Below are 16,208 nucleotides of genomic sequence, written 5' to 3' on the forward strand. Positions count from 1 at the left end.
TACTGTGGTGAGCAGCCTTGGTTTTTAGCCTGTCCTACATTTTACAAATCATTTTCAGTGGAGAAGGCTTAATCGTGGGTCTGGGAAAACCGAACTTAAATCTCAGTTTACATTGATTTATCATCTGCTCCAAAGTTGATTACTTCAGGACCAAGTCTGGCACAGTCTGGTTGTAAACCACCTCCAGGAAGGTCCAGGCTGGGTTATTTGTTGACGCTTCTGTCAATATTAGCCTGTAGTTAATTAACCTTTACAGTCTTGTTCTTTTGGCAGCAGTTGTTTTAGGAGTCTCTTTGCCTGGGCGTTGGTACACTGTCGCTCTGCTGCTAGTTAACCATTACTTCACAGCTAGTGGAAGACCTCTCAATGTTCCCTAGTCTCAGTAACATTACAAATCTAATCAAATGTTATTGGTCACGTACACATGGTTGGCAGATGTTATTGCGAGTAGCGAAATGTTTGTGCTTCTAGTTCCGACAGTGCAGCAATATCTAACAAGTAATCTAACAATTCCACAACTACCTAATACACATGCATCAAAGTAAAGGAATAAGAATATGTACATATAAATATATGGATAGGCCATGACTGAGCGGCATAGGCAAGATGCAATAGATGGTATAAAATACAGTATATATACATATGAGATGAGTAATGCAAGATATGTAAACATTATTAAAGTGCCGTTATTAAAGTGACTAGTGATCCATTTATTAAAGTGGCCAATAATTTCAAGTCTGTATGTAGGCAGCAGCCTCTAATGTGCTAGTGATGGCTGTTTAACAGTCTGATGGCCTGGAGATGGAAACTATTTTTCAGTCTCTCGGTCCCAGCTTTGATGCACCAGTACTGACTTCGCCTTCTGGATGGTAGCGGGATGAACAGGCAGTGGCTCGGGTGGTTGTTGTCCTTGATGGTCTTTTTGGCCTTCCTGTGACATCGGGTGCTGTAGGTGTCCTGGAGGGCAGGTAGTTTTCCCCCGGTGATGTGTTGTGCAGACCGCACCAACCTCTGGAGAGCCCTGTGGTTGTGGGCAGTGCAGTTGCCTTACCAGGCGGTGATGCAGCCCGACAGGATGCTCTCAATTGTGCATCTGTAAAAGTTGAGGGTTTTAGGTGACAAGCCAAATTTCTTCAGCCTCCTGAGGTTGAAGAGGCGCTGTTGCGCCTTCTTCACCACACTGTCTGTGTGGGTGGACCATTTCAGTTTGTTTGTAATGTGTACGCCCAGGAACTTAAACTTTCCATTTTCTCCACTGCTGTCCTGTCGATGTGGATAGGGGGGTGCTCCCTCTACTGTTTCCTGAAGTCCAAGATCATCTCCTTTGTTTTGCTGATCATATCAGGGGTTAGCCTATACTGTGTAAATATTCGCCTAGGAACTATCTTGATGTGGTATCAGTTCTGGCTTTTTTTAAAAACTTTTTGGGGGTTCTGTTGAATTTGATTTTAGCGTTAGACCAACACTGAAGTAGATTCATAATACGTTCAGAAACATTCTGTAATCAGGGCGGCTTACAGAGTTTGAGATGTTTTATTGACAAAGACAAGCGGAGACATGACAGGCGTTGAAGCTGGAAGCCATGACAGGGCACCCGGGAGAAAAGTACTAGACATCTCAAGTACATTTTCTCAAAGCTTTACTTCCTTGTTAATCTCTTTTTATACCTGCTTTTGTGTCATGTGCCTTAAAAAAATGGTTACAGTAATCAAATTAAACATATCACAACAGTTTGAGTGTAGAGTTTCAATAAACCAGTAGATCATGTCTAGTTAAGCTTCCAGGTGACCAACTTCACCATTACATCAGTATTGACATTTCTTGACCACATATACAGGTAATTTGTTAGCGGCTGGAGTGTACAGCAGGGCCTTCTGTCGACCTTTGGAGGAAACTCTTCCCCAACTTAGACTTAATGGATTCATACAAAGATTTAATTCGTTAGTGAATTAAATCTCTTTGATTTAAGCCGTGAGGATGCGCACGATGTTGTCCTGTAGGTGAACCAGTGATGGTTCGCTTCTCGGCCTCTTTGGAAGCTGCTCCTTGGTTGGGGTATTCGGGTATGAATCCCCTTCACTCCCCTTTTCTACACTACAAGCATATGAATGAGTTTCAGAAATACCTATTTTTTTTTTTTTCCATTGGAAGTCTCAACATCCTTTATCACAGCAACAGTTTGTCCTGACTCCATGCTGCTAGCCATGAAGATATTAGCTAAACATGCTGAAACTGTTTTCAATCGCTAGCTAGCTTGTTCGTTGGAAATCGGCCAAAAAATATTTAAATGGCTTGAGTAATTTCAAAATTATTCAAAATAGCTACACTGTGTGGCTATATTTTTTTATTGCAAGTGCAGTCTAAAATTATAAACTTTGAGAGAACCCTAAATTGTTCTTAAGCTAGAAATTCTATGACCTCTAATGCCGCCATCTTGAGCGCCCCCCCAATAACGTTAGATTTAGATTTCTTTGTGGATTACCTTATATGAAACAAAATGGCAGAAATTCTTTGAAAACAGCTACTGCAGTATTTATTTAGCTCTAAATCACAACTCGTACTTGTGTTCATACTTGGCTGTTATTATAAAATCCTCACATTGTAGAGGCCGAAGTGTGACCACGTGCTGTTGAATTAGACATTCTTACCCGACGATGCCAAAATCTACCGGCGTTTGGCAGGTGGCGGGTGTTCATTTTAATATTTTATTAAATCAAATGGTTTTTTTGCGTGTTAAACAGTAATGTTAAAGTAGATATCACATTACACATTTCGTAATGACAGAATGCATTTGAAACTTCCTGCACAGGAAAACTTTTGTATGACTTAATAAATAGATTATTTTTTTAATCAATGCTATGCTTGTGCATACCAAAGACGGCATTAACGGTACGTAATAAAATAACACTTCAAATAGCCTATTTCACACCATATCCTGCTGAATTTGCAAAATAACTTTTTCTTTCATTTGGATTTCAGCACAAATGAAAATGTGGCACTGACTCACCCATGGATTGACGTTTCAATGAAGAGTTCAGAGTTCGACTAGCCACGTGCCCTATGAACGCGCAGTTACAAGGCCAGCTCGAGCAGGCTCGTGTAAGCTGCGGGTGCACGACCAATATCCGTAATACATATATAACCTGAGCTGGAAAGTGAAGCTGACTAGCGTTATAAAAACCGGAGGAACATCTAGCTTGCTTTGTAGTATACACCTCAGAAGAGCCAATGAAGATTGTCAGTTATTGCTCAACCTTAATCCTAAAATCTTTAGTTAAAACAAAAACAAAGCGTTCACCTCTGTTGTGGTAAAAAGCTGAAGGATGGGCCTGGCGAAATGTAGCCGCTCTCAGATTCATAGATGGAGCTATGGATTCAATGACTGACCATCCTTGATGACAAAATTATAGTTTTAACGATGTTGAGTCTGTTTACATTTACACTGTTTACAAACAGAGTAAAACAAGTTTATATTCTGGGTTCTGATGATGTACGACAGTTGAACTTAGCTCATGAGGCATTTTATAAGTTGTGTTCTTCAAGAATCAATGGGTATATATCATGAATTGCTAAGTCCAAAAACAGATGTAGCAACTGTAGATTCTAGCTTTAACATATATCCACCATGCCACAACAGGATGAGGCGCATCAGACCTCATTGTTTTCAGCACAGCTTCTTTTTACTGACATTCCAGCATCTCAACTCTGAACACCATCGCTCTTTCTCTTCTCACCAGGAACTGTACTATCTGAGAATGCAGAGGATGAGAGAGAAGACTGACAAGATGGAGGAGAACAAAGCCAAGAGGAAGCTGCGGGTGTGCGTGGCGACGTGTAACCGGGCGGACTACTCCAAGCTGGCGCCCATCATGTTTGGCATCAAGGCCAACCCGGATGAGTTTGAGCTAGAGGTGGTGGTGCTGGGATCCCATCTCATTGATGATTATGGGTGAGTTTGAGCTGAAGGTGGTGGTGCTGGGATCCCATCTCATTGATGATTATGGGTGAGTTTGAGCTGAAGGTGGTGGTGCTGGGATCCCATCTCATTGATGATTATGGGTGAGTTTGAGCTGGAGGTGGTGGTGCTGGGATCCCATCTCATTGATGATTATGGGTGAGTTTGAGCTGAAGGTGGTGGTGCTGGGATCCCATCTCATTGATGATTATGGGTGAGTTTGAGCTGAAGGTGGTGGTGCTGGGATCCCATCTCATTGATGATTATGGGTGAGTTTGAGCTGAAGGTGGTGGTGCTGGGATCCCATCTCATTGATGATTATTGGTGAGTTTGAGCTAGAGGTGGTGGTGCTGGAACTAGTTTTTCCCGATCCGCTGAAATCACAACTATTTATAAATGTTTTTACAATGACAGTCGTTGTTTGTTTATTTGCACTCTGAGGAAAAAGTGTTAATTGAGTAATCATGTCTCAAGTTTTTTCTGATTGCTTGACCTGACCAGGGAAAACTCCTGTCCTAAATGAGGACCACAATGGAAATAAGTCTGAATTTGTGTTTTTATCCGTGACGATATTTTGTGTTTTTATTGTTCATTTCACTTAGTTGAATGAACTTTATGTATTTTTAATTTGTCTAAAATGTATTCTTTCATGAATGAAATGATTGGTTTGACCACCTGTCCTCCTTTTAGCAACACGTTCCGGATGATTGAGCAGGATGACTTTGACATCGGCTCCAAGCTGCACACCATCGTGCGTGGGGAGGACGAGGCAGCCATGGTGGAGTCAGTGGGTCTGGCGCTGGTTAAGCTGCCCGATGTTCTCCACCGCCTTCGCCCTGACATTCTGGTCATCCACGGCGACCGCTTCGATGCACTCGCCCTGGCAACGGCTGCCGCCCTGATGAACATTCGCATCCTGCACCTGGAGGGAGGAGAGGTGAGGAGATAGAGGAAGGGATGTCATGTATCTCAAGGTTTTTCAGGAAGTAGGGTATATCTGTGTTGGGAGCTGAATATAACTAGATACAATTATTGGTTGGCTCCCTCCACTTGAAGTTACCTGGTATTTGATATAGGACTTTTTGAACTGTCGTTTTGTGTGTTTTAGTTACTATTTACTCTGTAATTGCCATTTTAACTCTGTAATTACTGAGTTATTACCATAAAAAAATAACGATGCTACCAAAAATACACAGAAGTACTGGAAACCAAAGAAGGCAACATAACAGAGATAATGATGGTCTTGGTTCAATAAAAACAACTATTTGTTCCCTAAGGGCAATAGCAGTGCTTCAGACACTCAACGGAACTGCCACAGAGACAATAAACAGACTTTTACTCTGATGTCTGATCCTTCCTCCTTTCCCATCCCAGGTGAGTGGCACCATCGACGACTCCATCCGCCACGCCATCTCCAAGCTGGCCCACTACCACGCCTGCTGCACGCGCACCGCCGAACAGCACCTCATCGCCATGTGTGAGGACCACACTCGCATCCTGTTGGCCGGCTGCCCCTCCTACGACAAGCTGCTGGCCGCCCATCACCGTGACGACTACATGGACATCATCAGGAACTGGCTCGGTACGTGTAGTAGTACCTATCCTTCACCCCTAAATCAGTGGCGTTCCAACTTTTTCAGCGGGGAACGCAGTTCAATGCAGTATACCAGACTAATAGCCAGGTTCCAGGGCCCAGAGTTTTTCCTGGTCAGGCAGGGAATAACAACCTCTGCTGTCAGTATCATGCAACCAAACTAAAACGGCTACAGTTTCTGCACAGAACCAGCTTTGAACTCCTTTTTGAATATGCAGAGATCTCTTGGTCGGAAATAGTACTGACCTTGATGGCCTAGTCTGCTACAGTTACCTGGACTGAGGACAGTGATGGCGTTTTTGTTTTAGGTTTCATGGCCTGCCTTTACATCGCCAAGGTGACAAGGTCACTGTGTCTTTGTCATACAGTTCTAACTAACACTGGCTGACATCACACCCAACTTGAACCCACTAGCATTTCAAACACGCACTCGTCAAATGACGCACAACACTTCAGAAACGGCATTTGAAAAGTCAGTCAGCATCCCAACAACTTGTCTTCTCGAGATACAGGTAACGCACCCTAACTTGGAGCGTGAGTAGGCGGTGCCCTGGAGTGCGTCCAAGTGACCTGATTGGTTGGAATGAGGTGGAGGCTTGATTAAAAGGGCGATTGACAAGGCTACAGGCCAATCGGGTTGAAAGGGCCAGCCTTTTTATTACAACCTTTAGGACAGTGGTATAGTACATATACCACTATATAGTACAGTGATATGGTACAGTAGCTAGTACCTTCGGCGTGTAAAGATGTAGAAAACGTGTTATAAGAATGTTGTTAAATCAGTTCATAGATTTCTGGGGCTTTTAGCTAGTCCCTACGGGGCAGAAAGAACAGTGGTAGCGGTAGACTGTTGACTTCCCCCTGTTCAGAAAGTACTAGAATGCTGAGAATGTTCTAAATGACATCCACAGGAGACAATGTGAAGGAGCATGACTACATCGTGGCCCTGCAGCACCCGGTCACCACCGACATCAAGAACTCCGTCAAGATCTACGAGCTGATGTTGGACGCCCTCATCTCCTTCAACAAGAAAACACTCGTCCTCTTCCCCAACATAGACGCAGGTCAGTGGTGAATCTCTGTTTGTTTTCCGTCGCCCTTTCCTTATTTCTCTCCTCTTTGCCCCGTCATATTGCGCAACCACACATACACACACACACACACATCGTGGAGCTGGAGCTACAGTGTCAGCCCTCCCTTGGTCAATAGTGTGAGAAGGCTTCTCTGTTGAAGGTATCTGCTTATCTAGTTCAGCTGCAATCCTTCAGTCTGTCTCATGATTAGGGCTAGGACTGGTTTGAAGGGCGTAGAACTTCCCCAGAAAGGATTAGATACCAAGTGACCAGTACTTAAAATCCAACAAAACACTACTGCAAAACATGACATGGCTGCAGTTGAATCTCCAACTGTAGACTGTGGAGGAGTCGATGAAATTAGACATCCCACAGTCTTCTCCGTTCCGTCTTGTAACCCCTGACAACCCCTGTCCCGTCTCCGTGATGACCCCAACAGGAAGTAAGGAGATGGTGCGCGTGATGAGGAAAAAGGGTGTCGAGCAGCACCCTAACTTCCGGGCGGTGAAGCACGTGCCCTTCGAGCAGTTCATCCAGCTGGTGTGTCACGCTGGGGCCATGATCGGCAACAGCAGCTGTGGCGTCAGAGAGGCGGGGGCCTTCGGGACCCCCGTCATCAACCTGGGCTCCAGGCAGACTGGGAGAGAGACTGGTAGGTGGGTCTACTGAAGTCAATGACCATTTACCAGGTGGTCTAGAATCATGGGTTTCGTCCAAAATGGCACCCTATTCCCTATATAGTGCTTGAATATGGGTCCTGGTCAAAAGTAGTGCACTAAATGGAGAAATGGTGTGCCATTATGGAGGCAAGCGTGGCCTCCATTTGGAGCAGACTAAGGGGCCTACTTGTGGTAACCAGTGTTACTTTTTTTAATGTTTCCTGATATAGTTCTTAATTGAAGGATTTGCCAGTACAGTATGAGTGTTTGGCGATTGCTTTGTTGTCATTCTTCCAGTCGACCCATTACGAATGCTAAAAGGATGTCGAGCTGTATTTTCTATTCCCAGGTGAAAACGTCCTCCATGTCCGAGACGCAGACACTCAGAATAAGATCTACCATGCCCTGGAGCTGCAGTTTGGGAAGAGATACCCCTGGTAAGCACCATTACATAACCTCTACAAAAGGGGTTATTACAGGATTATAACAAGTTCCAACAGGGAGACACCACCCAGCACAGAAGCAGAGAAAATGTCTAACTGGCCTCTTGGAGACAGGTCCTTTATATCCTAATCAGACAGCACCAAATGTTCTGGAAACACCAGCCTGAGAGTCTTGTAGTCACAGAACATCATCAATACAATACAACAGTGAATAATCAGTGTCCTTGTACATCCAGTCTGGCGTCAACCACCATCAACAGATATGACAATAATCCATAACATTCAGTATCAAATCAAATGTATTTATATAGCCCTACTTACATCAGCTGATATCTCAAAGTGCTGTACAGAAACCCAGCCTAAAACCCCAAACAGCAAGCAATGCAGGTGTAGAAGCACGCTGGCTAGGAAAAACTCCCTAGAAACGCCAAAACCTAAGAACAAACCTAGAGAGGAACCAGGCTATGAGGGGTGGCCAGTCCTCTTCTGGCTGTGCCTGGTGGAGATTATAACAGAACATGGCCAAGATGTTCAAATGTTCATAAATGACCAGCATTGTCAAATAATAATAATCACAGTAGTTGTCGAGAGTGGAACAAGTCAGCACCTCAAGAGTAAATGTCAGTTGGCTTTTCATAGCCGATCATTGAGAGTATCTCTACCGCTCCTGCTGTCTCTAGAGAGTTGAAAACAGCAGGTCTGGGACAGGTAGCACGTCCGGTGAACAGGTCAGGGTTCCATAGAGGCAGGAAAAACAGTTGAAACTGGAGCAGCAGCACGGCCAGGTGGACTGGGGACAGGAAGGAGTCATGCCAGGTAGTCCTGAGGCATGGTCCTACGGCTCAGGTCCTCCGAGAGAGAGGGAGAGAGAAAGAAAGAGAGTATTGCAGAGAGCATACTTAAATTCACACAGGACACCGGATAAGACAGGAGAAATACTCCAGATATAACAGACCTAGCCCCCCGACACAAACTACTGCAGCATAAATACTGGAGTCTGAGACAGGAGGGGTCGGGAGACACTGTGGCCCCATCCGATGATACCCCCGGGACAGGGCCAAACAGGAAGGATATAACCACACCCACTTTGCCAAAGCACAGCCCCCACACCACTAGAGGGATATCTTCAACCACCAACTTACCATCCTGAGACAAGGCAGAGTATAGCCCACAAAGATCTCCGCCTGTCTGGGGCGCCAACCCAGACAGGAAGACCACGTCAGTGACTCAACCCACTCAAGTGACGCACCCCTCCTAGGGACGTCATGGAAGAACACCAATAAGCCAGTGACTCAGCCCCTGTAATAGGGTTAGAGGCAGAGAATCCCAGTGGAGAGAGGGGAACCGGCCAGGCAGAGACAGCAAGGGCGGTTCGTTGCTCCAGAGCCTTTCCGTTCACCTTCACACTCTGGGCCAGACTACACTCAATCATAGGACCTACTGAAGAGATGAGTCTTCAGTAAAGACTTAAAGATTAAGACCGAGTCTGCATCTCTCACATGGGTAGACAGACCATTCCATAAAAATTGAGCTCTATAGGAGAAAGCCCTGCCTCTTGCTGTTTGCTTAGAAATTCTAGGGACAATTAGGAGGCCTGCGTCTTGTGACCGTAGCGTACGTGTAGATATGTACGGCAGGACCAAATCAGAAAGATAGGTAGGAGCAAGCCCATGTAATGCTTTGTAGGTTAGCAGTAAAACCTTGAAATCAGCCCTTGCCTTAACAGGAAGCCAGTGTAGGGAGGCTAGCACTGGGAGTAATATGATAAAAAATTTGGTTCTAGTCAGGATTCTAGCAGCTGTATTTAGCACTAACTGAAGTTTATTTAGTGCTTTATCCGAGTAGCCGGAAAGTAGAGCATTGCAGTAGTCCAACCTAGAAGTAACAAAAGCATGGATTAATTTTTCTGCATCATTTTTGGACAGAAAGTTTCTGATTTTTGCAATGTTACGTAGATGGAAAAAAAGCTGTCCTTGAAACAGTCTTGATATGTTCTTCAAAAGAGAGATCAGGGTCCAGAGTAACGCCGAGGTCCTTCAGTTTTATTTGAGACGACTGTACAACCATCAAGATTAATTGTCAGATTCAACAGAAGATCTCTTTGTTTCTTGGGACCTAGAACAAGCATCTCTGTTTTGTCTGAGTTTAAAAGTAGAAAGTTTGCAGCCATCCACTTCCTTATGTCTGAAACAGACTTCTAGCGAGGGCAATTTTGGGGCTTCACCATGTTTCATTGAAATGTACAGCTGTGTGTCATCCGCATAGCAGTGAAATTTAACATTATGTTTTCGAATGACATCCCCAAGAGGTAAAATATATAGTGAAAACAATAGTGGTCCTAAAATGGAACCTTGAGGAACACCGAAATTTACAGTTGATTTGTCAGAGGACAAACCATTCACAGAGACAAACTATCTTTCCGACAGATAAGATCTAAACCAGGCCAGAACTTGTCCGTGTAGACCAATTTGGGTTTCCAATCTCTCCAAAAGAATGTGGTGATCGATGGTATCAAAAGCAGCACTAAGATCTAGGAGCACAAGGACAGATGCAGAGCCTCGGTCTGACACCATTAAAAGGTCATTTGCCACCTTCACAAGTGCAGTCTCAGTGCTATGATGGGGTCTAAAACCAGACTGAAGTGTTTCGTATACATTGTTTGTCTTCAGGAAGGCAGTGAGTTGCTGCGCAACAGCTTTTTAATTATTTTTTGAGAGGAATGGAAGATTCGATATAGGCCTATTAGTTTTTTTATATTTTCTGGGTCAAGATTTGGCTTTTTCAAGAGGGGCTTTATTACTGCCACTTTTAGTGAGTTTGGTACACATCCGGTGGATAGAGAGCCGTTTATTATGTTCAACATAGGCGGGCCAAGCACAGGAAGCAGCTCTTTCAGTAGTTTAGTTGGAATAGGGTCCAGTATGCAGCTTGAAGGTTTAGAGGCCATGATTATTTTCATCATTGTGTCAAGAGATATAGTACTAAAACACTTTAGTGTCTCCCTTGATCCTAGGTCCTGGCAGAGTTGTGCAGACTCAGGACAACGGAGCTTTGGAGGAATACGCAGATTTAGAGAGGAGTCCGTAATTTGCTTTCTAATGATCGTGATCTTTTCCTCAAAGAAGTTCATGAATTTATTACTGCTAAAGTGAAAGCCATCCTCTCTTGGGGAATGCTGCTTTTTAGTTAGCTTCACGACAGTATCAAAAATAAATTTTGGATTGTTCTTATTTTCCTCAATTAAGTTGGAAAAATAGGATGATCGAGCAGCAGTGAGGGCTCTTCGATACTGCACGGTACTGTCTTTCCAAGCTAGTCGAAAGACTTCCAGTTTGGTGTGGCGCCATTTCCGTTCCAATTTTCTGGAAGCTTGCTTCAGAGCTTGTGTATTTTCTGTATACCAGGGAGCTAGTTTCTTATGACAAATGTTTTTAGGGGTGCAACTGCATCTAGGGTATTGATCAAAGTTAAATTGAGTTCCTCAGTTTGGTGGTTAACTGATTTTTGTCCTCTGGTGTCCTTGGGTAGGCAGAGGGAGTCTGGAAGTGCATCAAGGAATCTTTGGGTTGTCTGAGAATTTATAGCACGACTTTTGATGCTCCTTGGTTGGGGTCTGAGCAGATTATTTGTTGCGATTGCAAACGTAATAATGGTGGTCCAATAGTCCAGGATTATGAGGAAAAACATTAAGATCCACAACATTTATTCCACGGGACAAAACTAGGTCCAGAGTATGACTGTGGCATTGAGTAGGTCCAGAGACATGTTGGACAAAACCCACTGAGTCGATGATGGCTCCGAAAGCCTTTTGTAGTGGGTCTGTGGACTTTTCCATGTGAATATTAAAGTCACCAAAAATGTGAATATTATCTGCTGTGACTACAATGTCCGATAGGAATTCAGGGAACTCGGTGAGGAACGCTGTATATGGCCCAGGAGGCCTGTAAACAGTAGCTATAAAAAGTGATTGAGTAGGCTGCATAGATTTCATGACTAGAAGCTCAAAAGAGGAAAACGTTGTTGTTTTGTTTTTTGTAAATTGAAATTTGCTATCGTAAATGTTAGCAACACCGCCGCCTTTTGCGGGATGCACGGGGGATATGGTCACTAGTGTAACCAGGAGGTGAGGCCTCATTTAACACAGTAAATTCATCAGGCTTAAGCCATGTTTCAGTCAGGCCAATCACATCAAGATTATGAACAGTGATTAGTTCATTGACTATAACTGCCTTTGAAGTGAGGGATCTAACATTAAGTAGCCCTATTTTGAGATGTGAGGTATCACGATCTCTTTCAATAATTGCAGGAATGGAGGAGGTCTTTATTCTAGTGAGATTGCTAAGGCGAACACCGCCATGTTTAGTTTTGCCCAACCTAGGTCGAGGCACAGACACGGTCTCAATGGGGATAGCTGAGCTGACTACACTGACTGTGCTAGTGGCAGACTCCACTAAGCTGGCAGGCTGGCTAACAGCCTGCTGCCTGGCCTGCACCCTATTTCATTGTGGAGCTAGGGGAGTATCAAGTCTAGTGACCATCAACCTGCACCTTGAGTGTCACAAATAGAACACTGGAAAGTGTGTATTACAGAAACTCTGAACTGAACTTTAGTCAACTGCCCCTTAGAACCAACGTATTTGGTTTTAAACAGCCTATGTGGCATCGATACGAGTCGAACATTCAGTCTAGTGTCAAAATTGATTACAAAGTGTAAAATAGGATCATTTTGGTCAAAGTCAGTCTCGTCCAAAACTGTGTTTGTCACGACATACTTGGGGATGGATTACGATCTTGCCCAGTGCCCACTAACAGAAAAGAAACAGTAGTGCTGATTGCGCTCTATCCAATCGTAGCAGCCAGAACCTCCAGACAGTGAGACAGGCCTGCCCGTTACTCAGCACCTCAGACTTGTTTACGTAAGAGAACATGTCGCCAATGTTATGTCGAAATAACCCTCTGCCCTAAGCCCTTTTATGGTGTGGTCACTTGCTGATGTGTTTCTTAGTGTCAATCACTTGAGTCTTCCACTTATTTGGCCAAAATTAGAATTGAGACAGAGTGCACTTCTATCCCAACTGGAACTTGTCAATATTCTTAAACCAATTCGTAAGCATAGTGTCCCCCCCAGAACCTGTTTTGTAACATCATTCCCTATTAAACACTGCCAGACAGGCACACTCTGGTAATGGTGAGAAAGTTGTAAAAAGCAAAACCTCGCCAGTGACTTGATAAGCTGATTGTGGCCTGGCTGTTCAATGTGCCTGACGGCTACTATTTTCTAGCTTCATTGACAAACACAGAGTTGGAACTTAGCTAGCTAGCAAGTGATTTTTTTTAAGGCACTGATAAACAGCGTGTAGCTTGTGCTTTATTTACCATAGTTTGACAGCTTGCAGATGATGAAGTTGTAGACGTGTTGTTGTTCTCAGAAGTCAGTCCCGAGCGCCTAGCCACTCGATAAACTAGTCAGTGCACAGCAGAGAATCTATCATGCACATTTTGTTTACTTGAGAAATACTGCACCAAGCATCTTAGCTAGATGTCAAGTTGCGCGACTAAGACCTTCTCTGCAAAAACTTCTAAATCAATTACAGATTTCTTGATTACAGATTAATTCTGACTATTTAAATATTTTGAGGAAGTGGCTATGTTGTTGCTACGGTGACTCGGGAGGGACAAACAACAGTACCTGCCACGGTACAATTAAGCAATATGGCCTGAGGGGGTGCGGTATATGGCCAATATACCACGGCTAAAGGCTGTTCTTAAGCGCGACGCAACGCCGAGTGCCTGGATACAGCCTTTAGCCGTGGTATATTGGCCATATACCACAAACCAATGAGGTGCCTTATTGCTATTATAAACTGGTTACCAACATAATTAGAGCAGTAAAAATACATGTTTTGTCATACCCGTGGTATATGATCTGATATACCACGGCTGTCAGCCAATCAGCATTCGGGGCTCGAACCAACCAGTTTATAATATGCAAACATATCACACCCACATCAAACCACAACTCTCATTCGGCTTCAGTCATGGCCGCTAGCATTTCTTAATGAGCAATCTTCAAAACGAGGCCAAATCAGTGCAGTCATCCTTTAAGACATCTTCTTATACCTTTAATAAAAATTTAAAAAATATTAATTTCTTTGCGGCAGCATTGGCTCTTTCATTGTTTCTTATAACTGAGATTTGGTCTAAAAGCTAAAATCCTCTATTTTTATAGTAGCCATCAAAATTGCAATTTTTCATAGAACTGAAATCTCACTAAAATTCCCCTCTTCATCCTGTGGAATCCCCCCTCAGCTCGAAGATCTACGGCGACGGGAACGCGGTGCCTCGCATCCTGAAGTTCCTGCAGACCATCGACCTTGATGAGCCGCTGCAGAAGACCTTCTGCTTCCCCCCCGTCAAGGAGTGGGACATCTCCCAGGACATCGACCACATCCTGGAGACTCAGAGCGCCCTAGCCGTCGACCTGGGGGGGACCAACCTCCGCGTGGCCATCGTCAGCATGAGGGTACGGTGGTAGGGGTGGGTTGGAGAGGGGGGTGTGTGAGGTGGGGGTTACACCGCATGTTAGATTTATTATTATTCATCTTATTCGTCGTGATTGGTTAAAACCATAAATCATCTTCCTGGTTGTACATCAGCAAAATAAACATACAGTACATTACACTATCCATCTATTCTCACACTGCCGTGTGCTTCCAAGATTTCTATCTAACCATCCATGTGTGTTCATTATCCCTCTACACCCAACTAGTTCAGGTTTGTGATGGATAGTGATGAATACCCATAACCACCAAAGATGGAACTAGAAAAGTTGCAGATAAAAAGATGATGTACAGTTGAAGTCGGAAGTTTACATACACTTAGGTTGGAGTCATTAAAACAAATTTTTCAACCACTCCACAAATTTCTTGATAACAAACTGTAGTTTTGGCAAGTCGGTTAGGGCATCTACTTTGTGCTTGACACAAGTAATTTTTCCAACAATTGTTTACAGACAGATTATTTCACTTATAATTCACTGTATCACAATTCCTGTGGGTCAGAAGTTTACATACATACACTAAGTTGACTGTGCCTTTAAAGAGCTTGGAAAATTCTAGAAAATGATGTCATGGCTTTAGAAGCTTCTGATAGGCTAATTGACATCATTTGAGTCAATTGGAGGTGTACCTGTGGATGTATTTCAAGGCCTTCCTTCAAACTCAGTGCCTCTTTGCATGACATCATGGGCAAATCAAAAGAAATTAGCCAAGACCTCAGAAAAAGAATTGTAGACAAGTCTGGTTCATCCTTGGGAGCAATTTCCAAATGCCTGAAGATACCACATTAATCTGTACAAACAATAGTACGCAAGTATAAACACCATGGGACCACGCAGCCGTCATACCGCTCAGGAAGGAGACGCGTTCTGTCTCCTAGAGATTAAGTTACTTTGGTGTGAAAAGTGCAAATCAATCCCAGAACAACAGCAAAGGACCTTGTGAAGATGCTGGAGGAAACAGGTACAAAAGTATCTATATCCATAGTAAACGAGTCCTATATCAACATAACCTGAAAGGTCGCTCAGCAAAGAAGAAGCCACTGCTCCAAAACCGCCATAAAAAAGCCAGACTACGGATTGCAACTGCACATGGGGACAAAGATTGTACTTTTTAGAGAAATGTCCTCTGGTCTGATGAAACAAAAATAGAACTGTTTGGCCATAATGGCCATCGTTATGTTTGGAGGAAAAAGGGGAGGCTTGCAAGCCGAAGAACACCATCCCAACCGTGAAGCACGGGGGTGGCAGCATCATGTTGTGGGGGTGCTTTGCTGCAGGAGGGACTGGTGCACTTCACAAAATAGATGGCGTTATGAGGAAGGAAAATTATGTGGATATATTGAAGCAACATCTTAAGACATCAGTTAGGAAGTTAAAGCTTGGTCGCAAATGGGTCTTCCAAATGGACAATGACCCCAAGCATACTTCCAAAGTTGTGGCAAAATGGCTTAAGGACAGCAAAGTCAAGGTATTGGAGTGGCCATCACAACGCCCTGACCTCAAACCTATATAAAATTTGTGGGCAGAACTGAAAAGGCGTGTGCGAGCAAGGAGGCATACAAACCTGACTCAGTTACTCCAGCTCTGTTAGGAGGAATGGGCCAAAATTCACCCAACCTTATGTGGGAAGCTTGTAGAAGGCTACCCGAAACGTTTGACCCATGTTGAAATTGTTTAAGGCAATGCTGCCAAATACTAATTGAGTGTATGTAAACTTCTGACCCACTGGGAATGTGATGAAAGAAATAAAAGCTGAAATTAATAATTCTCTCTACTATTATTCTGACATTTCACATTCTTAAAATAAAGTGGTGATCCTAACTGACCTAAGACAGGTCATTTTTACAAGGATTAAATGTCAGGAATTGTGAAGAACTGAGTTTAAATGTATTTGGCTAAGGTGTATGTACACTTCCGACTTCAAC

The 16,208-nt window shown here is 43.7% G+C and overlaps 1 protein-coding gene across 7 annotated transcripts in view; it reads left to right on the forward strand.

Annotated features, from left to right (window-relative positions):
* LOC115191847 (bifunctional UDP-N-acetylglucosamine 2-epimerase/N-acetylmannosamine kinase) overlaps window positions 1-16,208 on the forward strand; it is a 38,580-nt gene that overhangs the window by 12,933 nt on the left and 9,439 nt on the right. For 5 of the 7 annotated variants that reach the window (XM_029749809.1, XM_029749811.1, XM_029749812.1 and 2 more), the window contains exons 2-8: window positions 3,738-3,949; window positions 4,646-4,892; window positions 5,330-5,537; window positions 6,461-6,613; window positions 7,062-7,274; window positions 7,631-7,718; window positions 14,034-14,247. In XM_029749809.1, the coding sequence (XP_029605669.1) occupies window positions 3,756-3,949; window positions 4,646-4,892; window positions 5,330-5,537; window positions 6,461-6,613; window positions 7,062-7,274; window positions 7,631-7,718; window positions 14,034-14,247 (1,317 nt within the window). In that variant the 5' untranslated portion in view covers window positions 3,738-3,755. Of the gene's footprint in view, window positions 1-3,737; window positions 3,950-3,981; window positions 4,115-4,150; window positions 4,225-4,645; window positions 4,893-5,329; window positions 5,538-6,460; window positions 6,614-7,061; window positions 7,275-7,630; window positions 7,719-14,033; window positions 14,248-16,208 lie in introns of those variants that run through there. The other 2 variants (XM_029749814.1, XM_029749813.1) reach the window with 2 other exon arrangements.

This window comes from Salmo trutta, chromosome 4 (assembly GCF_901001165.1).
Source record: "Salmo trutta chromosome 4, fSalTru1.1, whole genome shotgun sequence".
In the NCBI taxonomy this organism is placed as follows: Eukaryota; Metazoa; Chordata; class Actinopteri; order Salmoniformes; family Salmonidae; genus Salmo; species Salmo trutta.